The 25,837-nt window shown below is 35.9% G+C and overlaps 1 protein-coding gene across 1 annotated transcript in view; it reads right to left on the bottom strand.

The window, feature by feature from the left end:
• Nucleotides 1–25,837, bottom strand: part of LOC100368721 (phosphoinositide 3-kinase regulatory subunit 4-like) — a 55,981-nt gene that overhangs the window by 25,128 nt on the left and 5,016 nt on the right. Inside the window, exons 2-13 of the mRNA XM_085490470.1 lie at nucleotides 24,647–24,826; nucleotides 23,605–23,740; nucleotides 22,871–23,020; nucleotides 21,915–22,016; nucleotides 20,714–20,922; nucleotides 11,237–11,360; nucleotides 10,896–11,068; nucleotides 8,821–8,953; nucleotides 8,569–8,664; nucleotides 3,786–3,880; nucleotides 2,329–2,368; nucleotides 304–468 (exon numbers count right to left, since the gene is read on the bottom strand). Coding sequence (XP_085346596.1) covers nucleotides 304–468; nucleotides 2,329–2,368; nucleotides 3,786–3,880; nucleotides 8,569–8,664; nucleotides 8,821–8,953; nucleotides 10,896–11,068; nucleotides 11,237–11,360; nucleotides 20,714–20,922; nucleotides 21,915–22,016; nucleotides 22,871–23,020; nucleotides 23,605–23,740; nucleotides 24,647–24,783 — 1,560 coding nt within the window. The 5' untranslated portion in view covers nucleotides 24,784–24,826. The remainder of the gene's footprint in view (nucleotides 1–303; nucleotides 469–2,328; nucleotides 2,369–3,785; nucleotides 3,881–8,568; nucleotides 8,665–8,820; nucleotides 8,954–10,895; nucleotides 11,069–11,236; nucleotides 11,361–20,713; nucleotides 20,923–21,914; nucleotides 22,017–22,870; nucleotides 23,021–23,604; nucleotides 23,741–24,646; nucleotides 24,827–25,837) is intronic.

The raw sequence follows: 25,837 nt of genomic DNA, 5'->3' as shown, positions 1-25,837 counted from the left end.
CACGCACGCACGGACACACAGAGGTCAAAACATAAGTCCCTGTTTTCGGACTGCGTCCGAACAGGGACTAAAAAGGTGAAAATCAATTAATGTATTGTTGTGCTATATTTTCAGTGTGATTTAGCTGTTTATTTGAAATCTATCATTGTATTGTATGTGTAGTTTAATTGTAGTTTATTTTGAAAAAGCTTTAAGACAGCAAATACCAAATCTGAAATGTCAGATTTCGATGAGGACTATTCTATTCTATTCTATTCTATTCTATTCTATTCTATTCTATTCTATTCTAGTTGAATATCTTACCTGATACTGAACACTTGGATCTAGTATAGAATCTGACTCTTCTTCTTGCGTACCGTGATCTAACTGAGTAATTTCTAGGAATCTCAGAGCAGTCTCTGCTAATGACGCAATATTCTCTGCATATGTAATTCTTACAGATACAACTTGGTCCAGAGTTAGATTAGTCTGATGGAAAGAGAAAACGAAACTGATACACATGTACAAGTACTGATACTGATCAAGTAAGAAAGTGAAGTTTACAATCCTAACGATCATTCTCCAAAACAAATAGATCAACTGGGCTCCTGCTTAAAGATAAACTACCAGCTTCACAAAAGTTTTTCAGAATAATTAAGAATTTGAAATTATAGATTCTGTATATATATTTATTATTTAATATGTGTTTATAGTAGAAACAGAAAATTGACTGAAATTTTATCTGTTGGCTCCAATATAAGGGTTTACTACCAGAAATAATGAAGAATATAAGAAACGAGAAATGCTGGATTTTTAGGATTTTTCAGCACAAAAATGGACGCCATTCGGCCATCTTAAATCAGATCGTAAAACATGTTGTGCATCAATGTCCTATAATGTCCAACGTATATACAAGGTTTGAACAAAATCCATCTATAAACAGCTGGGAAATGCTTGATTTTGATGATTTTTAGCATAAAAATGGCCGCCATTCGGCCATCTTAAATCAGATCGTGAAACAAATTGACGTGCATATGTATAATATAATGTATGATGTATGTGTGAAGTTTGATTGTGATTGGTCCAGGCATTTCTAAGATACATGTCCGGACGCACGCACAGACGCACGCACGCACGCACAACCGCACGGAGGTCAAAACGTAAGTCCCTGTTTTCGGACTGCGTTCGAACGGGGACTAAAAAAGTGCCGAAAGATTTGGCCAAGACAGTCTGGAAGTGAAAAGATTAAAGCCTCCTGGATAGACAAAATGAATGGGAAAAAACAACTTCAGAAGGCAATCTGTTGAACGATGTTGGGACACAGTCAAATTCAAAATTTTCATAATTATCTCCACTGATGAATGTGTTGGATTGTACACAAACTCTTGATGAAAAGCACTTTCCGCCATGATGCATTTGCATGATTTGACCTAATGGTTAAGTCTGTTATTAACCAATTAGAATGTTGTGTTGTACTAACGCAATTCTTCGGAAATTCCTCAAAGACTTTCTGGTCGCGCAATGCAGAAATGAGTTATCGATGTCAAAGAACGATCTGTTGGAATTGATTTCGGCAAATAAATGACATGTTTTTCTTCTTCAAAAATTGGTAACTAGCCATTTTTGATAGGTAAACTGAATGAATATGGCATGAAATATTTACCGCATTTTACTTTTATTATCAGGTCATTATCGAAGCGTGGTTTACGCTCAGTTACCGTGGTCTAAGCATTCACGGCGGTTGATATCCACGTTGTATCATATAAAAATTACCAGTCTTTGTTAAGCAATGATCAAAGACCAAGTCTTAGATTACTGGCATACTTTGCCGAATGTGACCCTGAATATAAAAATTGCGCAAAAGTTGAGGGTGGGCACTTGACCAGGCATGGGCACTAACGCGGTCGGGTACAGTAAAAACAATACTTCTGTTTCTGATGGTTATATTTGTACTGTTAAAAAATAGTATTAGTAAGAAACCACTAAAAACATGAAATCTTGTACTTGTTTACATGTATGTACTACATATTGTTGATGTACTTGTTATGCGCTTGCATGCAAATAAAAGGCTGGAAAAAACCAACCATTCACATCCAAGAATAAAATAACAGAGTTGTTCAATGCTGCTGTTATTGTCCCTGTATGTGTTCTTGGTAATAAAACTATTTATGGCAATTATGTCATCACAGCAAATCGCAAGATAGTGTTGATCAGTGAGCAACGTTTGTTTTCAGACACTTGCATGCTGGTTGCCAAAAATATATACAAACTTACATCACAGTGTGATAATTCAACATTCTGTAGAAAAGAGAACATGATCACTATATGAAGGAGTTTTCAGATACTCACCAAGTTAGGAAGGATGTATTCTCGAAATATATTTGCATCACTGCAAGAAAATACAAAACTATATATAATTTTAATTCATGCATTTACTGTATATCCCTTCAGCACCTAAAATGGAACTAAAACTGTCTTCACTATATAATTGTAAGTATGATTTGCATTTGTCGTTATGCACATTTATGTCTGGGGCTAGTAGATTGTGCATGCTCCCCTCCACTGTATTTTTCCTCAGAAATATGCACACCGCCATGCACCTCTCATGATGTCAGGAAACCACTGTATTACAAACTGACCATAATCTGTAAAGCCCACCCACCCCCACCCCACCCGACCCGACAGTCAGCAACAAATGATGTGTTCAATCGAAGTATACAAATTTTTTATCATAGTGATCTGTCAGATTCTAGTCATACCGGTAATACATATTTACTACGTTCACGTTACGGGATCTTGGAATGTGCCGAAATTCTAAATCCTTCGTGTTTGGAGAGAGATTACAGCAGTCATGCTCAGGTTAGTCGGGACCCACATTGAGATCCACTCTGTTCGTTCTGAAATTCCCCCCCCCCTCCAATTCGTCAATCTGTTATTTGACCCAAACATGGCAGACAATACGCATACGAATAATAATTGCTATATTGAAATCATATTAATTTGCTGCTATGGTATTTATTATGAGTGCAGGGCAAAGAAGAATCTGATTCGGGTTCGTGCCGAGCCTTCAGACAGAAAATTTCAGCACATGCATAGTTTCGATTCCGACCATCTTTTGGGGTCGAGGTCATTTTTTTCACCACATGCTGATTGGTTCCGACTCCCAGGATTTGTGAGATCTGTATAACGTGAATGCCATTATTGCCATTATATATTTTTAGTGCCTATAGTACAAATAAATTGATTCAATATTAAATTAGTCAGCTTAAAACTGATGTGACACCACCATAAAATAATCTTCAAGATCACAAATGACCATACTTTGCAATACACATATGCAAGATTTTGAAGTTCAGAGTTCAGAGTTCTTCCCAAATTGAAAATCTATTGAAAAAGATGGCCAAGGGTGTATGTAGGCGTTTGAAGAAATGATTTCAACCATGTCAAGCACAACTTCTAATTTCTGTGCTATTAAAGAATTGGTTGGATCTTAAGTACAAATTAACATGTTCAAATTTTTAAATCCTTTTAATGTTTGAGCATCCAAAATATCAGATTATTTGGTGTACCAGTGAATTTAGAGTATAGCCTGTGATCCTCAAAACAGAAAGCCTCAGTCAACATTTTCCTGAGGTTCACAAGACAGTGCATTAAGAAATTGTCGTCTCTAATTCTCATATAGATGCGCAAAGATCCTCAGAGGAGAAAATAGATGACAGTTTAGTACGAGAGATATCCCACATTTATGTACTGAGTTTGTATTGATAAATGGAAAATATAACACACAGAAAAAAATATATACAAACCTTCTAGGTACATTTTTAACCAACGCTAGACTCTGTGTCAATGTCTTCAGTGAATGAGCTCGCACTCTGGCAAACGGATCATTAACAAAGTAAATCTAAAATGAACAAAAGTAAAACATTTCATATTCCAAAAATATTAAACACATGAACTCTCAAAGCATCTAGACATACTAGACTCATACTTGTGTTCAAACAATTTATTTTTTAAGATAGGCAATTTAAACCAATCACATGGTATCTTGATGATTATATCACCATTCTGATTGGATGTTATAGGTCATGTATCGCATCCTTTAGAAGTGAAAATTAAGGCATGTCCATGATTTTAGCTGAGACTAGTAAATCTAGAAATTGTCTATTCCTGTGGACAGTGAAATAAAGATATCAAGTTTTTACTAGCTGGCCAAATTGGGTAGTCCCAAGCTGGTAATGTTCAAAAACTTGTTTTTCAGAGTTTGTAAAGTTTGTGACCTACAAATTATTTTAAATAATACGTCATACTGGTAATACATCTTGCTAAGGACAGGGACATCATCTACTGGGACAGACATTTCTATCTTTCAACCTGTCTAATGGACAGACAACTTTAATTTTTAATTTCAGGCTCTTTTCATACATCATATAAACCATTAAAAAGCAAAATTGTTTGAAAAATTCTGAAGTATAAATCAACTTCATATTCACAATTACCGGATTCGGCTGAAACCCCTCTTATGGAGGATTCGATTTTTTTTTAGAAAAATGTGGACCAAAAGATCGCCCGGGCGATCTTTTGGCAGATATTACGAGGCCAATCGTAATGGAAAAATAACCCTGCGTTGATAAAAATGGTCTAGAACAAGTCATTGTCAATGACACGTCCCCGTTCCGTTCATATTTGAGTGACATATACATTCAAAGCAGATCATGACCGAAATGCACCTGCATATGTACAACACATTGTACTAAATCTGAACAAAATCCATCCATGCATGACTGAGATCTGGTTCCGGAATTGTGAAAATATGTGATTTTAATGCATTTTCGGTCTTAAAATGGCCATCATTCAGCTATTGTTAAGCGGATCATGAAACAAATGCACATATCTATTTGTGACATGATGCACCATGTGTGTGTGAAGTTTGAACTTGATCAATCCAGACATGTCTTGGATACGGATCCAGAACTGAATTCTTTAAGAAAATGGCCGCCAGTCGGCCATTTCGACTTGATCCGGGAAAAAAAAATGAACTGCATCAAGGTCCTATTATGTTTAATGTAAGTACCAAATTTGAACGAAATCCGTCCATGCATAACTGAGATCCGGGTTCGGAATGGTGAAAATGTGTGATTTCAATGCATTTTCGGCCTTAAAGCGGCCGCCATTTGGCTATCGTTAATGGGATCATGAAACAAATGCACATACATATTTGTGACATGATGTACCTTGTGTGTGTGAAGTTTGAACTTGATCAATCCAGACATGTCTCGGATACGGATCCAGAACTGAATTCTTTAAAACAAAATGGCCGCCAGTCGGGCATTTCGAACTTGATCCAAAAAAAAAAAATGACGTGCATCAAGGTCCTATTATGTTTAATGTATGTACCAAATTTGAACGAAATCCGTCCATGCATAACTGAGATCCGGGTCCGGAATGGTGAAAATGTGCGATTTTGATGCATTTTCGGCCTTAAAATGGCCGCTATTCGGCTATCGTTAATCGGATCATGAAAAAAATGCATGTGCATATGTCCCATATAATGTGTGATGTATGAGTGAAGTTTGAACATAATCGGTCCATGCATGTTCGAGATACAGGTGATCACGGACGGACGGACGGACGGACGCACACAGGGCAAAACATAAGTCCCCGTTTTCGGACTCCGTCCGAACGGGGACTAAAAAATAGTGTTTCGCGTTGACCAAATATATTCATGCAAAGTATAAATTCAAAGTATTTTTATACATTGGTGAGAGATGCTGGCATCAAGTGTGTGTTGACCGAAGTTTGACCCCCAAGTCACGCACTGAACTGGCGCGTTACCTTAGCAACCTTTTTTTTTTTTGTGGTCCGCGCGTCGATCTAGTAAAATTGTTATTATATCCAACGGTACTGTAACTTGTATGCAACTCTGTACTGGCTTTGAATATATATCAACGTTGTTTACTTAGTGCACTGCTTTTCTAATTACGCAAATTTGTTTAAAATATTGTACCAGCTCTGAATATTTCAACTTTGTAATGTATTGCTTTCATGATAATTACGCAAACTCAAGTTAATTTTTACTATTGTTAGGATGCTGACCCGGGGTATTGGGTCTGTGAATATTTCAATACACCGACTTGATAATGCGTTGCATTCGTAATAATTACGCAAACATAAACATGGGCGCATTTAAATCATTAAAAATGATAGTAGTAAAGTGTCTACGGAAAGTCGAGAAAATATTTTAAATACTTGTGATTTATCGATGTTCCAATGGTGATTTTTTTATTCGAAATGAAGTGAACATGTAATATAAACCATACCATGTGTTAAATTAAATTTTACTATAATGTAATAAACTCTGGACAGCGCACTTCAATCACAATATTCACGTACATTTCGACTGAATTCTAATAACCACGCGTTTGAATTACGTGCGGCATTGGGCAATGACCTCAAGAGTTCACGCACTGATATTTAAATTCGGGCCATCCAGCTTGACGCAAATCAATATAGTTACTTGTCATGTGTTCAAAAAATCTTTCAACTCTCACAAATACCATGAACGCGAAGAGTTAACTGGGGGTTAACTAAAAGGGAACGTCATTTTTGGACAAAAAACACGTCAGTACAAGATTATGTGTACAAGGTTAGATTTATATAACGTACATGACTGCTTAACTCGGTGTTTTAATAATCATGTCGCATGTGAAACACAGAAGGCAAGTTAGTTCGCCCATTTCTTGTTTACCGTCATTTTGTCTGGAATGCGATACAGACAAAGATTAAACATTTCTGATAGCAACCAAGAGGCTTGAATCCGGAAAGCTTAGATATTTTAAACTTCGTAAATAACATTCTTTTCAAGCGTAGACTTTATTCGAGTGTAATAAACGTAAGTGAAATGTATTTTAACAAGTCATAATACACAACAACGATTCGTATACAGCATTTGTTTTATTGAAGTTTTAATGCTTTTCAACTTCACAGTGAATTATTTTAGCGTCATTTTTGAAATATCGCGCTCGATACATGATGTCGGACGGGGAAATTGGGGTCTGTAAAAATGTTTGTTGGTTCAGTCAGGCAATGTGTGGAACCAAAACATCGCCCATGGGCGGGGTTTAGGATGGGTGAGGTATCAGCCGAGTCCGGTAGTAAAAATAAAGTGTACTGAATATTTGAAAATAAGGTTTATGCAAATACAGGAAAACACCTACCAAATAAGAATTATATGCAAATACGGAAATGCACCTACCATATAAAGAGTATATGCAAATACAGGAAAACACCTACCAAATAAGAATTATATGCAAATACGGAAATGCACCTACCATATAAAGAGTAAATGCAAATACGGAAATGCACCTACCATATAAAGAGTATATGCAAATACGGAAATGCACCTACCATATAAAGAGTAAATGCAAATACGGAAATGCACCTACCATATAAAGAGTAAATGCAAATACGGAAATGCACCTACCATATAAAGAGTATATGCAAATACAGGAAAACACCTACCAAATAAGAATTATATGCAAATACGGAAATGCACCTACCATATAAAGAGTATATGCAAATACGGAAATGCACCTACCATATAAAGAGTATATGCAAATACGGAAATGCACCTACCATATAAAGAGTAAATGCAAATACGGAAATGCACCTACCATATAAAGAGTAAATGCAAATACGGAAATGCACCTACCATATAAAGAGTATATGCAAATACAGGAAAACACCTACCAAATAAGAATTATATGCAAATACGGAAATGCACCTACCATATAAAGAGTATATGCAAATACGGAAATGCACCTACCATATAAAGAGTATATGCAAATACGGAAATGCACCTACCATATAAAGAGTAAATGCAAATACAGGAAAACACCTACCAAATAAGAATTATATGCAAATACGGAAATGCACCTACCATATAAAGAGTATATGCAAATACGGAAATGCACCTACCATATAAAGAGTATATGCAAATACGGAAATGCACCTACCATATAAAGAGTAAATGCAAATACGGAAATGCACCTACCATATAAAGAGTAAATGCAAATACGGAAATGCACCTACCATATAAAGAGTATATGCAAATACGGAAATGCACCTACCATATAAAGAGTAAATGCAAATACGGAAATGCACCTACCATATAAAGAGTAAATGCAAATACGGAAATGCACCTACCATATAAAGAGTAAATGCAAATACGGAAATGCACCTACCATATAAAGAGTATATGCAAATACAGGAAAACACCTACCAAATAAGAATTATATGCAAATACGGAAATGCACCTACCATATAAAGAGTATATGCAAATACGGAAATGCACCTACCATATAAAGAGTATATGCAAATACGGAAATGCACCTACCATATAAAGAGTAAATGCAAATACGGAAATGCACCTACCATATAAAGAGTATATGCAAATACAACAATGCACTTACCATATAAGAAGTACTGGTATATGCAAATACAGAAATGAACCTACCATATAAGGAGTGTATGCAAATACGGCAATGTTCCTTACTATATAAGAAATATATGCAAATACAGTAATGCACCTACCATATAAGGAATTAATCTGTCCAGTACTATTTCAGAAGTCACATGTTTGGCCAGTGTTGACATCAACTCCAATGCAGATAACTTGGCAATACAAAACTGGAATGAAGAACAAATGTGAAATCATAGTTGCTGCTAACAAAGAGAAAGTAAAGCACAGAAATTACACTGAATACATGTCAGAGTAAACACTAAGTTAATCAGCTTCACGGATTCATTCAAATAGTATTTATTAAATGACATGTTCATACTCACCTTTAGAGAACGTAAACACGATGTAATCATTGATATTACAATGACAAGACCGCCATTATTTTCCGCATGCATGCAACCATCTTCATCTTTTGGACACAGATTATTTAAGATTTTTTTGATGTCCTTATGAATTCTGAAAAATATAATATCACACTTAATTAATAGTGTATGCACTTACGTAAATTACAGAGATTGTTTATGGTCAAGTTAATTATCCTCGTAAATTGAAGTTGAGAATGCAATCAATGGCTGAGAGTGTAGTCTATTAATGATTATCACAAATATATTACTATATGGTGTGAATACATTACTGTATTGAAGGTGTATGATGTCAATTGTAAAAAAAAAAAAAAAAATCTGACCATATTATATCTACCCCTTATGATTTGCATTGGCTCCCATTTGTGAAAGAATAAATTTTAAAGTACTATTGACTGTCTATCAAATTTTAAATAATTCTGCTCCAATTTATTTAATATGTGACTTGGTTGACTGTTATGAACCGGGTCATAGTAGCCTCAGGTCATCTAACACTGATTTTTTGTTTTTGAAAAGACAAGAGACAAAATGTACCACAAAAACATATAGTTGGCGTTCTTTTAGCAATTATGCCCCCCCCCTTTTGTTGAATGAATTTCCACTTCCCATTCGTCAGTCAATCAATATCAATGTTTTTAAAAAGTAGTCTGAAAACTCATCTGTTTAGAAAACAGTTCTTCATTTAAATCCAATTTTAAATGGTAATGTTATTTTTAAAGTGTTTTGAAAAGTTTTTATTTTATTTTTTATAATTTTTCTCTCAATGTGATTTGTATTCATGTTTTGTACAACGGTGTGTGACGCAGGGAACATCATTTAATACATTTTTAGCTTCGCTGTCGACTTTGTCGAGCGGAGCTTATCATATGAGTGATTGGCCGTCGTCGTCCGCCGTCCGTGTCAATGTTTTACTTTCTCGACTTCTTCTTGAAAACTACAAGCCTGAATGCTTTGATACTTGGTGTATATGTACCTTGGGTAGACCTCTCTCAGATTTGTTCATTTCATGATCATATCTTCAATTCTCTAATTTTGGTGAATATTTTTGTCATTTTTTTGTAAAAAGTTATATTTTCGACTTCTTGTTAAAAACCGCAAGTCCAATTGCTTTGATATTACATATATAGGTACTACATGTGGACCACTCTCAAATTTGTTCATTTTGTAATGATATCATCAATTCTCTAATCTTGGTGAATATTTTTGTCATTTTTGGTAAAAAGTGATATTTTCGACTTCTTGTTAAAAACCGCAAGTCCAATTGCTTTGATATTACATATATAGATACTACATGTGGACCTCTCTCTGATTTATTCATTTTGTAATGATATCTTTAATTCTCTAATTTTGGTGAATATTTTTGTCATTTTTGGTAAAAAAGTGATATTTTCGACTTCTTGTTAAAAACGACAAGTCCAATTGCTTTGATATAATTACGTATATACATGTAGGTACTACATGTGGACCTCTCTCAGATTTGTTCATTTTGTAATGATATCTTTAATTATCTACAGTAATTTTGGTGAATATTTTTGTCATTTTTGATAAAAAGTGACATTTTCTTCTTGTTAAAAACCACAATCATTTTTGGTGAAAAATGATATTTTTGAATTTTTGTTGAAAACAGCAAGTCCCATTGCATTGATACTATGCATATTGTTCATTTTCTAATGATATCTTCTGTTCTTTAATTGAAATGTGCATTGCAAACAGCGGAGCTATCTCAGCCGAGAGGCTGCTTGTTTTTAATTATTTTATTATTATTATTATTATTTCACTGTAATATCATTGTCACTGACAAAAAAATGAAAATATCATTCTTGTCAGTGTTCAGTATAGGCCATTTTTAGAACAATGTAATGTTCAGCCTAACTGTTCTATTGTACAGAAATAAGGGAGGTGATACATTCAATAGTTTGGCTGAATCAGACACTATCCTCAAAAAGGAACTATTAATGATCTTACAAACAGCATGGAGATGTCAAAATTATTCATTCAAGTGAAATGGATATGGTCAGTTCACACAGAATTCTCACCTTGCAATTTTCTCATCTGGAGGTAAGATTGGTAACAGAGCAAAATCTCCCATGTATGATTTCAGGTAAGTGTAAAAGTAATCAGGAAAAGCAAATCCTCGCCATTTCTGTATGTATTCCTCGGCTGAGTACCTCTTGTTGGGATCTTTGTGTATCATATGCTTCACTAATTCCTGTAAAAACATAATTAAAATTTATATATAAACAAATTTTATTATCTGTAAATGCTCAAATGATATATATTTTTTTAATGAATATGCATTTGATGAAATATGATTAAATGTTATTGTTGAAAAATACAAAGTTATCTCCACATTGCTTTTTTTAAGAAGTAAGCTTACCTTAACATGTGGAGCCTCAATTTCATTGATTTTATCAGGGTAAAACGCATCATTACGGTATGCTAATAGGGTAGATAGATGAAATGGGGGATGACCTTCTGTAAATAATTCAGCTATAACACACCTGGAAGTAGAAACAACAAGTATTTAATCTATATCTGATGTCAACAAACCATGCATGGCACAGTCCCTGTTAGTTATCAAATTTAAGATTTATGACACAAACACTCAAGTTTCAGTATAAAATATTTTATTGGCATAAGGGACGCTCACCGCGTCCCACCTAAGCTGCACTACACAAGAAAAAACAGCGAACATAACAATAGGCGATACACACTGCATGGTGACACGGTGAGCACCCAGACATGAAAACAGTAGAATAATCACAAAGAGAAATAAATATTTAACTGAAATAAAAGCATGTAAAACGACATTTTTCAAAAAACTATACTAGCCCTCAAATATGATATTGTTAGAATTAGTAAATGTAGGTAGAAGCAGTGTGACTGCCACTACAGGTAGAAACAACATGACTGCAACTACAAGGTAGAAAAACAGCATGACTGTAGCTCTACAAGAACAAGGATTAGTAGATAGAGGTAGCTCTACAGGTAGAAACAGCGTGACTGCAACTACAAAGAAATCAGTTAGCTATGAGGTAGAAACAGCGAGCACTGTAACTACAATGACATGAACAATGAGATATGAACCAGTATTGAGGATTACAATGTTTATCAAAGCCCCCAAACGATGCAGTTGACCAACTGCAGAGAGATGTATTTATAGTTTTGTTTATAGTAATATAGTTGGAACATAAACATGTCAGAGATATGGCACTAGAACCGCATTCACTAAAACAAAATGGCCACAAGTCACAAGACTATTTTGAATCTGATCTGAAAAACAAAATGACCTTCGTCAAGGTCTTATAATGTGCAAAATATGTACCAAGTTTAAACAAAATCCATCTGTGAACTGCCGAGATCCTGTTCCAAAATGCCAAAAATGCTTGATTTTAATGATTTTTCATCACAAAAACGGTTGCCATTCGGCCATCTTGAATCAGATTGTGAAACAAATTGATGTGCATACGTATAATATTATGTTATGTATTTATGTTTAATACAGTTTTAAATGTGCCATCTTTTATTACGTAACCTTTAGTGGCAGATTAAGCAATGTAATCTTTCCCCTCACTACCAGCTGTATAGCAACCAGCTTGTTTATTGGTATAGACAATTTCAAGCCAATGCCAAGACAGGAAAGATCATCGGCGCCAGTGCTTGATTGTTTTTAAGCTAAACGTGTGATTATCTTAGCTAGCGTGGCTAACACCTTGGCACTATATATTGCGGCATTACAGATTGAGGGTATTGGCTAGCTGGCTCGACACGCACGGCAGGCGTTGTTTCTTTGCAGGGTTCTTTTTCCCCGTTAGACTAGTACTCTGCTACGACGTACACATAGTCAAAATATACGGCAGTGCCAAGACGTCAAGCAAAACGATGGCATCTGAACCAACGCAGCCTGAAACCGAAATGCCAGAGTCAGCAACGTTCGAAACTTGGGCTCTTCAACATAACATACGACAAGAAACACTAGAGGTTCTGCATAAGAAACATTGCGATAGCCTTCAAGTACTTCAACTTCTTTCTGCTGAAGAAATAGAATCGGCATTCAAGTTATCACTCGGACAACGCAAATTATTGGTTGCAGCCATTTCTACATTACATCGTGACACGTCACAGCCAGATGCAGCGATCGATGCCGTACAGCTCCCGTCAAGCCTAGTGGACGCGACGACGCTAACAAGAATGGATCAGGACCCGATGGTATACTTACAACTCAATAGAGGTGAGAAACCGTTGGAAATAGTCGATTTTGTGTCAGCTAATACCATTACTGAAGACGAACAAATCCTCACAGACTCTGGGGGTAGTAAAATCGTACTCAGGTCGTCACAAAACAATTGCAAACCTAGTATCTCTAATGTGACTTTTTCTCAGTCGTGCGCTGCTAATGCACGTACCATGCATAAACTTATTGTTACGGGTTACCTTAATTCGAAGTCCATCCATCACTATTTGTCTTACACTGTTAAAATTTGCGAGTTGGCAGAGTCCAATACCTGGGTCTCTGTCCTAAATTACGACAGGGAATACCGTTGGCTGCAGGCAAATTATAAATTTCCATGGGGAAGTGATTCCCAGCATTTGAATAACACACGGCTAATTCCTAAAACTTATCAAAATAACCCCCCTCATAAACAGAGAGGGTTAGTTGCAGCCAATGGTGTTGAGATATGCAGAAATTTCAATAGCAAGTTGGGTTGCAAGTACACTAATTGTAAATTTGAACATTGCTGTATCTTACCACATTGTGGAAAGAATCATTCCCAGATTGATCATGCAAAAAACTAAGTGCTACCAGGGGGGAGGTATCTCTTATCAAAGAGTCACCTTCGTTAACCGATTATTATTCAAATTGGGAATGGGAACTGCGAGATGATCCTGACAAGGAATTTCTTTTAGATGGCATCAAACATGGTTTTCATATTGTGAATAATTTTGATGGGCTCTTCAAATCTGCTGAAACTCATAATTATGCATCAGCCACTGATCAGTTACTTCGTCCTTTGGTGGAAACCCAAATTAACATGAAATTTACCATGGTCATTATATCACCACTTCCAAGAAACCGACCATTGTCAGTGCTTTGGTAGCCATTCCCAAGAGCAAAAGTGAAATCCGGTTAATCCATGACTGTAGCAAATTGATGTGCATACGTATAATATTATGTATGATGTATGTGTGAAGTTTGAATGTAATCAGTCCTGGCATGTCTAGATAAAGGTCCAGACGCACCAACACATGGATGCACTGAGGCATGGACACACAGAGGTCAATCCATACCGGGGAGTCCCTGTTTTCAGACTCCCACAATTAAAGATACAGTGGCTACAGGGGACAGTAATATTGGCCTATCCATTGAGTCAGTAGCACTCTCACTCTGGGTAGCTGTAGATTCCCCATTGAGTCAGTAGAACTCCCACCCTGGGTAGCTGTAGATTCCCCATTGAGTCAGTAGAACTTTCACCCTGGGTAGCTGTAGATTCCCCATTGAGTCAGTAGCACTCTCACCCTGGGTAGCTGTAGCTTCCCCATTGAGTCAGTAGCACTCTCACCCAGGGTAGCTGTAGATTCCCCATTGAGTCAGTAGCACTCTCACCCTGGGTAGCTGTAGCTTCCCCATTGAGTCAGTAGCACTCTCACCCTGGGTAGCTGTAGATTCCCCATTGAGTCAGTAGCACTCTCACCCTGGGTAGCTGTAGATTCCCCATTGAGTCAGTAGCACTCTCACCCTGGGTAGCTGTAGCTTCCCCATGGAGTCAGTAGCACTCTCACCCTGGGTAGCTGTAGCTTTCCATTGAGTCAGTAGCACTCTCACCCTGGGTAGCTGTAGATTCCCCATTGAGTCAGTAGCACTCTCACCCTGGGTAGCTGTAGATTCCCCATTGAGTCAGTAGCACTCTCACCCTGGATAGCTGTAGCTTCCCCATTGAGTCAGTAGCACTCTCACCCTGGGTAGCTGTAGATTCCCCATTGAGTCAGTAGCACTCTCACCCTGGGTAGCTGTAGCTTCCCCATTGAGTCAGTAGCACTCTCACCCTGGGTAGCTGTAGCTTCCCCATTGAGTCAGTAGCACTCTCACACTGGGTAGCTGTAGCTTCCCCATTGAGTCAGTAGCACTCTCACCCTGGGTAGCTGTAGCTTCCCCATTGAGTCAGTAGCACTCTCACCCTGGGTAGCTGTAGATTCCCCATTGAGTCAGTAGCACTCTCACCCTGGGTAGCTGTAGATTCCCCCATTGAGTCAGTAGCACTCTCACCCTGGGTAGCTGTAGATTTCCCATTGAGTCAGTAGCACTCTCACCCTGGGTAGCTAAAGATTCCCCATTGAGTCAGTAGCACTCTCACCCTGGGTAGCTGTAGCTTCCCCATTGAGTCAGTAGCACTCTCACCCTGGGTAGCTGTAGATTCCCATTTAGTCAGTAGCACTCTCACCCTGGGTAGCTGTAGATTCCCCATTGAGTCAGTAGAACTCTCACCCTGGGTAGCTGTAGCTTCCCCATTGAGTCAGTAGCACTCTCACCCTGAGTAGCTGTAGCTTCCCCATTGAATCAGTAGCCCTCTCACCCTGGGTAGCTGTAGATTCCCCATTGAGTCAGTAGCACTCTCACCCTGGGTAGCTGTAGATTCCCCATTGAGTCAGTAGCACTCTCACCCTGGGTAGCTGTAGCTTCCCCATTGAGTCAGTAGCACTCTCACCCTGGGTAGCTGTAGCTTCCCCATTGAGTCAGTAGCACTCTCACCCTGGGTAGCTGTAGCTTCCCCATTGAGTCAGTAGCACTCTCACCCTGGGTAGCTGTAGATTCCCCATTGAGTCAGTAGCACTCTCACCCTGGGTAGCTGTAGCTTCCCCATTGAGTCAGTAGCACTCTCACCCTGGGTAGCTGTAGATTCCCCATTGAGTCAGTAGCACTCTCACCCTGGGTAGCTGTAGCTTTCCCATTGAGTCAGTAGCACTCTCACCCTGGGTAGCTGTAGATTCCCCATTGAGTCAGTAGCACTCTCACCCTGGGTAGCTGTAGCTTCCCCATCGAGTCAGTAGCACTCTCACCCTGGGTAGCTGTCAGGTATGTAATGGCAATCTTGAGCTTCAATCTGAGCTTGCTCAGAGTCAACCTGAGCTCCACTCTGAGCTTCAACTTGAGCTTCAACCTGAGCTTCAACTTGAGCTCCACCCTGAGCTCCACCCTGAGCTTCAACTTGAGCTCCACCCTGAGCTCCACCCTGAGCTTCAACTTGAGCTTCAACCTGAGCTTCCTCAGAGTCAACCTGAGCTCCACCCAACTTGAACCCTGGAAATTGTTTACAACAGAAGCTCTAAATTCAAATCAGTTGTGTTGGAGTCACACATTAAAGCAGTTGTTTCACACACATGAAACATTTTTCCTTTTTTTATTCTAATCTTTATTTCTGCAGTTACAGTTTTATTTTATTCTGAAAAGGAAAAATTGACTAATTATTTAAATAATAATAATGTTTATTTAATATTATTTTTCTATCAGTCTACAACAATAAAGTAATAAATGGAAGTTGAGTTGGTTAATAATAAGATAAAGGTAATAGTAAACAAAAGTACCTGAAAGTAATTGTTTTTATTTTCAGTTTTATTATGTAATTCATCTTCAGTTTTATTAGCTCCGCTGTCCACTTTGTCGAGCGGAGCTTATCATATGAGTGATTGTCTGTCGTCGTCCGTGTCAATGTTTTACAATTAATGCTTTGATACTTGGTGTACATTGTATATGTACCTTGGGTAGACCTCTCTCAGATTTGTTCATTTCAAAACTCAGATTCGAATTTCAGTTAGATCTGAAAATATGTGCGATGCACTAGAATGACATTACGAAAACATGCGATCTTCGGGTAAAGACGTGTCAATTAACTACCAGCAAGATTAGCCATGGCTCACACCTCCTCTCTTACATGCCCCCCAATTCACACATACAATAGGTGTTGCTAGTCTGTTCTATAGTAGTCTGAGGTATAACATAGGCAGAACAAAACACTTTCATAAACAATACACATAAACACTAGGTACAATTCCTTGAGTAAAACTGCAGAACAGAAAAGATTGTTCCATCGCCCGCTTGTTTTTTTTTTCTGCCCATCAAAAACGTCAACTGGAAACAAATTAAAAGTACCGATAAAAACATTGTTTAAATATGTGATATCATAATTTGAAGCTTGGCAGCAGGTAGAGCACTTCCCAAAAATTAGCATACTTATAAGCACAGGGATATATGTACATATATTGGTATTTGAAGGGGGATTCGAGTAAATTTGATTATCTAACCCGAATTAAAAAACAAAAATTTGCAAAGTTTGATGAGTAAAAACCAGGCTTGACTATGCCCTGGTTTGTTTGATCATGGATGTACTATGGTTTGATTACAAGCTACATTAAGACCAAACTAAGGATGTCCATCTTTCATTTTGTCGGTTCATTCTTGGTCTCTCCAAACTCACACCAAAAATGGCTGTTTATGGTGAGCTAGGAAGGTACCCCATTGACTGTTTTATCAAGAAACAACGACTTAAGTATATATATATTCAACCGAGTAACAAACTCTGATAACATATTATTAAGAGAAGCCTACTTAGTAAATAAGAATGTAAAAAGTAAATGGTTTACAAGTGTAGAAACCCTCATGCAAGATATTGATGTTATTACCATTGTAAACTCAAGATAAATAAGAAAAATTTAGACTTTATTCATAAAAAAATCAAAAAATCATTTGGATTTTTTACACGCATAATGATAATAGAAAACAAACCTTGGCTAAAACAAACTAAGAACATACAAACTTTTTAAACAAGATTTAAAAATTGAAAATTATTTAATGAATATGCAGAACCATGGTCTTAGGAGGTTAATTGCAAAATTCAGGACAAGCAACCATGACTTTAAAATTGAGAAAGGCAGACATAATAATGTGCCACGTACTGGATAAAAGAACATGTGATTTGTGCAGCCAAAATATAATTGAGGATGAGTAGCATTTTGTAATGAAATGTACAGCCCACCATACTCTAGCACCAGCCTTAGCTGTCTTCCTAAAAAACAGCTATGGAACAAAATAGCAACAACTATCAGTGTATTAGGCTACATTTTGTGTTCATTCTATATTCTGTATTCACCATTGGTTGCAAATTGTCTTTATTGTTTATTCATATTTGTTTTTGATTTTTTTTATATTTTTAGAATAGGTTTTTCTTTTTCTTTTTAGATTAGAGTTTTTAAATTTCTTTCTGTAAGACCCTTTTATCCTTTCCTAAGGATTTTATGCGTCTAATGAATATTGTTATTATTATTATTATTATAAACTAAGCTAGGTCTAACACCTCTCCACCCCAAAACTTATTTTACGCTTGTCTCAACGGAATTTTCTGTTTTTACTTTTTTATTATTATGATTTTTTTCTTTATTGTAATTTTATCTATATTTCAACAGAGATTCGATAACAACAAAGTTATTATTATTATTTGTTTTATTCTATATACCACAGCCTTTCTATATAGGATGGAGCTCAATACTGTGAATAGACACAAGCTGCTAATTATTCTGTGTTGTTGCACTTTAATTTGTTATACTGGTACCCTAAGATTCGATGAGTAAATGACAGATAAAGCCGATTATTAGTGATTTGTTACCTTAGATTGTTCAAACATAAACAACCCTGGTCGAAAAGACCATGGAGCTAAAAAAAAAGCTCCATGAATAGACAAAAGATAAAATATATTAGAGACAAAAACATCTTAAAAGCACAACAAAACTACAAATACACTGTATCATAGTAATATTTTGACAGAAAGGTGAGATTTATTTTCAACATAATGTTTCAAGAAATTATTTCGCGCTTATTGTGCCATCAGAAAGTCTTGGGCGATGACAGAATTGGAAACATAATATTTAACTTCAACACAGCTGATGTGACTTTGGACTCTCAGGTTGGAGCTCTGTGTAGGCGCCCCAACTTTGTTTGAGCTCCCGTTGTAAACAATATGCCAAGCTCAAGTTAAAACTCAGCGTGGCCCAGCGCTCAGGTTTCATGGAAAGTAGTAAGGGGTTCTTCTATGGTTATTGTAATGATCTTCCACTATTAATACTGGGGTAAAATTATTTCCCGTTTTGGCTTCTACGCCCAGGTCGTATAACGCTCAGTTTTGTTGCCATATTTGCTGATTTCAATAAAAAAAAACTACCATCAATGGGAGACTTCATTTTACAAACCGTGCAATCATTTTCGATGACAAGTTTAAACTATATTTAGAGATATGTGCGTTTTTGCTAGTGAGTGCGTTTCTTTCGCTTGCTTTAACGGGTGACTTAAACCGAGCTGATTCGATCTCAGATGCTCAAGTTGGAGCACAGTGTCGGTGCGCCAAATTCGTTTTGAGTTTCTGCTGTAAATCCAAGCAACAATACCCAACTATAATCCAACCAATCAATGTCAAAAAGCAATATTACAAATCATCTCTTTTGTCATAAAGTCTGGTAGAAAGATGACCACTGTTGTCAAATTCGAGGTAAATGTCAAGGTATTAGGCCGAGGAAGCTGATTCTGTAGTTTCTTTAATGTCTAGTTCTGTGGGTATATCAATGAGAGCAAATCACAAAAGTTAGGATTGTTGATGGAAAGGACATCATCAATATATCTAAATGTAAAATTAAAAGATTTAGCTTCTTTTAATTGTTTGTTTCTGAAGAAACTCGGTCTCATACAAGAATAAAACCAAGTCGGTCAGCAAAGGAGCACAGTTAAATATATGTCCTCCAAACTTAACAAATATATTATTTATCAAAAATTCAAGCATGAGGACAATGTCTTCTTCACTGTAAAAAGTGGTGGCATTAGTTTCATTCTTGACGAAATAAGTGGAATTGTAGTTTAGAACAATATATTTATATCGCCGAGAACCATTCTTATGAAAAAATGATTGATGAACAATATCTAAAATTGAATGTTTTAATAGACTTTATTTCAGATAAAGATCTAGATCAGAGTTTTTCCAAAAGTTCTTTAGAATTGTGCAATATCCACATGTGATTTAAACCAAATTAAATCTACCAAATTAATATGCAGTATTAATTTGTATAGATTTTCACCCAAACTAGATATACTGTCCTAAACGTATTGGACAAAAAAGATATTTTATTCAAATGATAAATTAAGATAAATTTGCATGAAAAACTAATCAGTATACTAAATAATTTCCCAAGCTCAAGTTGGGTGGAGCTCAGGTTGACTCTGAGGAAGCTCAGGGTGGAGCTCAAGTTGAAGCTCAGGGTGGAGCTCAGGGTGGAGCTCAAGTTGAAGCTCAGGGTGGAGCTCAGGTTGACTCTGAGCAAGCTCAGGTTGAAGCTCAAGATTGCCATTACATACCTCTAGCTGTAGCTTCCCCATTGAGTCAGTAGCACTCTCACCCTGAGTAGCTGTAGCTTCCCCATTGAGTCAGTAGCACTCTCACCCTGGGTAGCTGCAGCTTCCCCATTGAGTCAGTAGCACTCTCACCCTGGGTAGCTGTAGATTCCCCATTGAGTCAGTAGCACTCTCACCCTGGGTAGCTGTAGCTTCCCCATCGAGTCAGTAGCACTCTCACCCTGGGTAGCTGTAGCTTCCCCATTGAGTCAGTAGCACTCTCACCCTGGGTAGCTGTAGCTTCCCCATTGAGTCAGTGACATACTCACCCATGGTACAGTGGCTATGACCTCCGCATTGAAATATGGAAAATTGGTTTGAGACTGTAACACACGATGTCCTTGGATCTACTAACCCAAATTATTCAGCTATAATTTTCCAATGATAATTAGTTCTATTAAAAACTTCACAAGTACGTCCAATACTTACCCTGCTGAGAATATATCCATAGCAGGTGTCAATTCTCCCTTCTGTATAATTTCACTATCGGGCAGTGATTCTAACATCGCTGCCACTCCTTTCTCTATCTCAGTTAGTTGTTGTTGTTTACTTGTCACATCCACAAATCTCTCAGGAGCAATGTAACATGTTCTTCGTCGAGATGTGTCAAAAAAGAAATTGAAATCTGACGGATTGTTCTGAAATAAAAAAGCAGTTTCTATTATTTACGATGACGTATAATTAACTACAAATAAGGAATCAACCATTTGAAATTAAGGGGGGTAGAAGTGTGACCAGTGCAATTTTTTATTTCATGGTATCTTGAGAACGCCTCTTTGCATGCACTTTTTTTTCTGTGCTTGCATAGAAAGAAAGTGAGGTTATAGAAAGTACACAAATACAGCAATAACAGTTCATGTAATATTGCTAAAACATCAATGAATGTTTACAAATAAGTAAATATGCTAATAGGGGATTTTCTGTTCACATCAAGATCTCGCGTAATGCCTGAAGGTGTTTTTCTGCCACAAAAATTGATTTTCAACTCGAATTTCTTTTATTTATATTCATTGGCAAAATGCCTATCTTTCAGGGATATGCAAGGTTCTGCCCAGCCTGATTTGAGTGCTGGTTGCTAATTGATATTCATGATCTCATAAATATTCATGAGCTAATTAATATTCATTTCCATGTAAAATTAATTATATCATATGGTATTGAGATATCTTTACGTATTAAAATAAACCTCATTAAATGTGTATAGCACATTCTCAAGCATGGAAATAAAAAAAAAAATACTTTGTGTTTGTTGAATCCCATCTGATGTTTTAGCATTTGAATTCATGCACAATGCAGAGTTCCACAGTAAACTGAAAATGGTCTATTGTCAGCTCAACTGAACACTGAATAAATATAGGTCTCATGCATGCATCAAGCCTCACCACATTATCATACAGTGTTTTCTCATACGATAATGATGTATAACACTAAAAAGACCACAGCTATATGAAGAAGTTTCAAAACTCATCCCAAATTTTATGAATCAAGATAAAAAAAAAATTATTTTGATAATGAATAAGACATTAGTATTGAAAAAGTTATGGTTGAATTTATTAAATGCAACTGTTTTATTTTGAAACACTAGATGTATGATTTTAATTATTCTAGAATCATCTAAAATCAAACTTACATCTGGCAGGTATGTTGGTTTGAAACTGGCAAAATCGGTCAACAGAACCCAATTCCAGCTTGTTACCATAACATTCTCTGTTTTTATGTCGCCATGACAAACCTATAACATCCAAACAAACAAAAATATTACATTATCTAAAAAAAATAATTTATAATATCAACGTATTCATTCATTGCTGAATTCACTTCTCGACATTATAATACTAACACATGTATACTAGCATAAAACCATTACCCAGCATGCAATGCTATAATATATTGTACGCTGTGTAGGGGTTAATTAATTCCTGGATTTTATTTTAACTTATTTCACTGGTAGTTAAACACATTAAATTATAATAAGGAAGTTCGAGCTTAAATGGAAGATTTTATGTCATGTCATCATATTTTTATTGTTATGGTTTATGTGAACTGGATATTATAAATAAAAAAAAGAATTGGGGACAAGAAAAATGTCATAAGAAATGGTATGGTGATATTACTTCTTCATACATGTATATATTATGAATTATGGTTTGAATAACATGAATCTTAATATTGTGAAAATTGACAAAAAATTTAGTGAGTTTCCAGGATGATACTAGTTTTCCATTATATACAATAGGAAGTTCGCTATCATAATGTATTTTATATACCGGTATGTGAAGTAACATGCTCAGTAGTGGTAAATTTTATTTTGCCTCAAACTGCATTTGAAACATTCAAACCTAACAATAGAATACATCGTTTCTTAATCCTAAACCTGTGAATTTTAAAGTTGAAATGTTGTTTTGTGGACAAAAATGGCCACCAGTATGTCAAAGGTCAAGAAAATGAAAAATATATCAACATTGTAAGTATACATGTAAGTACACCATTAAGTCTTGCCCTTGCACCTGCTGTGCATCAGTTGATAAGTGGTATTTCACATTTGCATAATAACTTCATAACATATTTAGAAATAATCATTTATACCTTTACTCTGTGTGCTTGGTCCAATGCACAAAGCAGTTGAAATGCAATCCACTTTTTTTCCACGCTGTTAAGGAACGGTCTAGTACTGATTCTGTCATACAAGTTACCACGTACATACTGTCTGAACAGTAAAGCTGCTTTATCTGACAACTGTTTAAAAAAAGAAACAACATGCAGTATATTTCTGTTTGAATTGACTTGAGTTCCACTGGTTGATACATATGGTATTCAACAACCACTTTGCTTGGCTGCATAGCATGGGGTTGTGAAAATAATCAGCCATAATACAACTGAGCTTATCTGTGATAATGGGGGTATGGTGTTTTAGCTGATGAAATAAAAGTTTGTTTTTTTGCAATTATGGTTGGAAAATGGTACCTGTAAAGCTTTTGAAAAACGCAAAACAAAGTCGCATTCAACACTGAGCTGTGTTTACTAGGCACAAAACGTCACATTTTTGATATGCAGGGAGTCGCCACATAGCCTTGTTAGCGAACACAACAAAACGCCCCAAAAATGAATTGTTTGATGAGGCACTTAAGAATGATTTCCTTAGCGAACGTACCACAGGATTAGTGAGAATTGTTTTGCTGAGGGTAATGGGAGGAATATAAAAAAAAAACTAAAGATTAACTAATTATAAATACAGCTGACTAAGGTTTATGAACCAGAATTTATAGCAAAAACATTCCAAAGCTATATCATTTTCTGATCCAAGTAAAATTTATACTCACTGTACTTCTTTGGAATGGCAAGCAATTTGGAGCACTCAATAGTTTGGATTTGATATCCTCTACTTTGTCTTTGTGTGGTTTGATTGGCAGTGATGGATCATGGATTGCAAACACTTTGACAACAGCCAAGCCTTCTCTAAAAGAGAAAAAAATATCGGATATCTAATGAGTGATTTATACATCGGATTTATTGAACAATATATAAGTTTCAAGCCCTTGGCAAGAAACGAACTTCAACATGAACTTCAATATTTCCTCTTTTGGTAGCATACATGTATGCGATTATGTATGGTAATTGACATTGTGTGTATGGTCAAAATGAGTAATACATACATCTCAGTGAAGAACCTATGATCCAGAATATAATACATGCAATTATTGCTTTACAGGCATTTTATAGGAAATGGACTTCTTGTATACGATTACGAATACTGCATATGATTTTATGTGACATATGATTTCAAGATTTTTATGACCAAACGTAACATCAGAATCATATTTTGTGTGCAATCAGACATTAGCATGTACTGGTACTACTGTGAAATACTTTATTTTAGCTGGAATAAATTTTAGCCGAAAAGACTTTTGGGAGTTTTGTATGGAATTTATTTTCACTGATTTTTGATGAGTTGAATGTACGAGGAAATATAAGGAAAAAAGGTATATTCGCTGGATTTTATTTTGAATGAATCATTCCTTCAGTGAAAATTAATTCCAAACAAAAATAAAGCATTTCACAGTATCTCATTTGCATAGTGACATAGTGATAGTGGCAGATGATGGGAAATTGTAAATATATCAATAGTTTTACTTGATATACATCTTTTTTTGTTTTATACATTTCATACATGTTTTGGTTACAGTAGCGCCAAACCTGAAAGTAGTCCGATACCATATGACAAACCTGTTATGATATAAAATTTATGAAATGCATATCACCATAGTGATATCATGTCAACATTTATGATGAATAAAATTATCAACTAAATGCACAATTTTTTAAACATAAATTGATAAATAACTACAAGTTAATTGTTCTTACTTGTACTTGGCTTTGGCAACTTTGAAAAATCGGGTGCTACCAAGATTACAGTCATATTCATAGTCAGTGACATCAGTTAGATAATTGTCAACACTGAGTATCTGAGAAGGAGCAATTCCTGCCAACTGATTACCCATAATGCTCTCTTGTACAGGTTATTCCATTCCTGAGTTTACATTACTGAAAATTCAAAATACAAATCAATTATTATCTTAGAGGTATATTTTTGTTATTATCATTCCTTTTTAAAGTTGCATGCTGAAATTTATACACATGTACATTCATTGTGGCACTATTATGTGAAATACTGTAAAATATTTTATTTTTTCTTGGAATTAATTTTCGCTATTTTCCCTGAAAATAAAATCCAGTGAATATACCTATTTTCCTATATTTTGCATTCAACTTGTCAAAAATCAGTGAAAATAAATTCCACACGAAACACCCAAAATGTCTTTTAAGCAAAAATTAAGTCCAGCTAAAAATAAAGTATTTTACAGTATTTGATGGTGTGAATATGCATGTATTGCAAAAAATATTTGCTGATATAGCAGCCTGCAGTAATACCATATAAGGATGAAACTTTATGAATCCATACATAACAGTACTCGCAAATGCAATTCAAACACATATAAGCAAACGGAAACCTGAAAAAACAGATTGTCGACGGAGATATCTCCGCTGTTAGCAATGCACATTTTGATTAAAGAACTGAAGATATCATTAGAAAATGAACAATATGTAAAAAAAATTGAAAATAGCAGTTTTTTACCAAAAATGACAAAAAATACTGTAAAACATGTTTAAATAGCTACATGAATATGCCATTTTAGCAAATTTGACTCCATGCATGAATTATTAACTGAATCTTAATTTAGCTAAACGGTTAACAATCTCATTGTGAGAATATACTTTATTTTAAATTAGTGACATCTTGAATTAGCGAAATTACAGATTTATAGCTAAATTAGCTGAAATAATATGCTAGCTAAAAAGACATTTTTTACAATATTCACTAAAATTAAGAATTGAAGATATTGTCACGAAATAAACAAATCTGAGAAAGGCCTACGCAAGGTATATATACTGGTATATATACAATCTATATACCATATAGACCGTTTTCAAGAAGAAGCCGAAAATGTGAAGTTGGTGAATGACAATGATGATGATGAACGACGGACATTCTAA

Source organism: Saccoglossus kowalevskii, chromosome 15 (genome assembly GCF_978046115.1).
Source record: "Saccoglossus kowalevskii chromosome 15, keSacKowa6.1, whole genome shotgun sequence".
NCBI classification, from domain to species: Eukaryota; Metazoa; Hemichordata; class Enteropneusta; family Harrimaniidae; genus Saccoglossus; species Saccoglossus kowalevskii.
The sequence above is the reverse complement of the archived record's forward strand: the minus strand, read 5'-3'. Positions and strand labels throughout refer to the sequence as shown.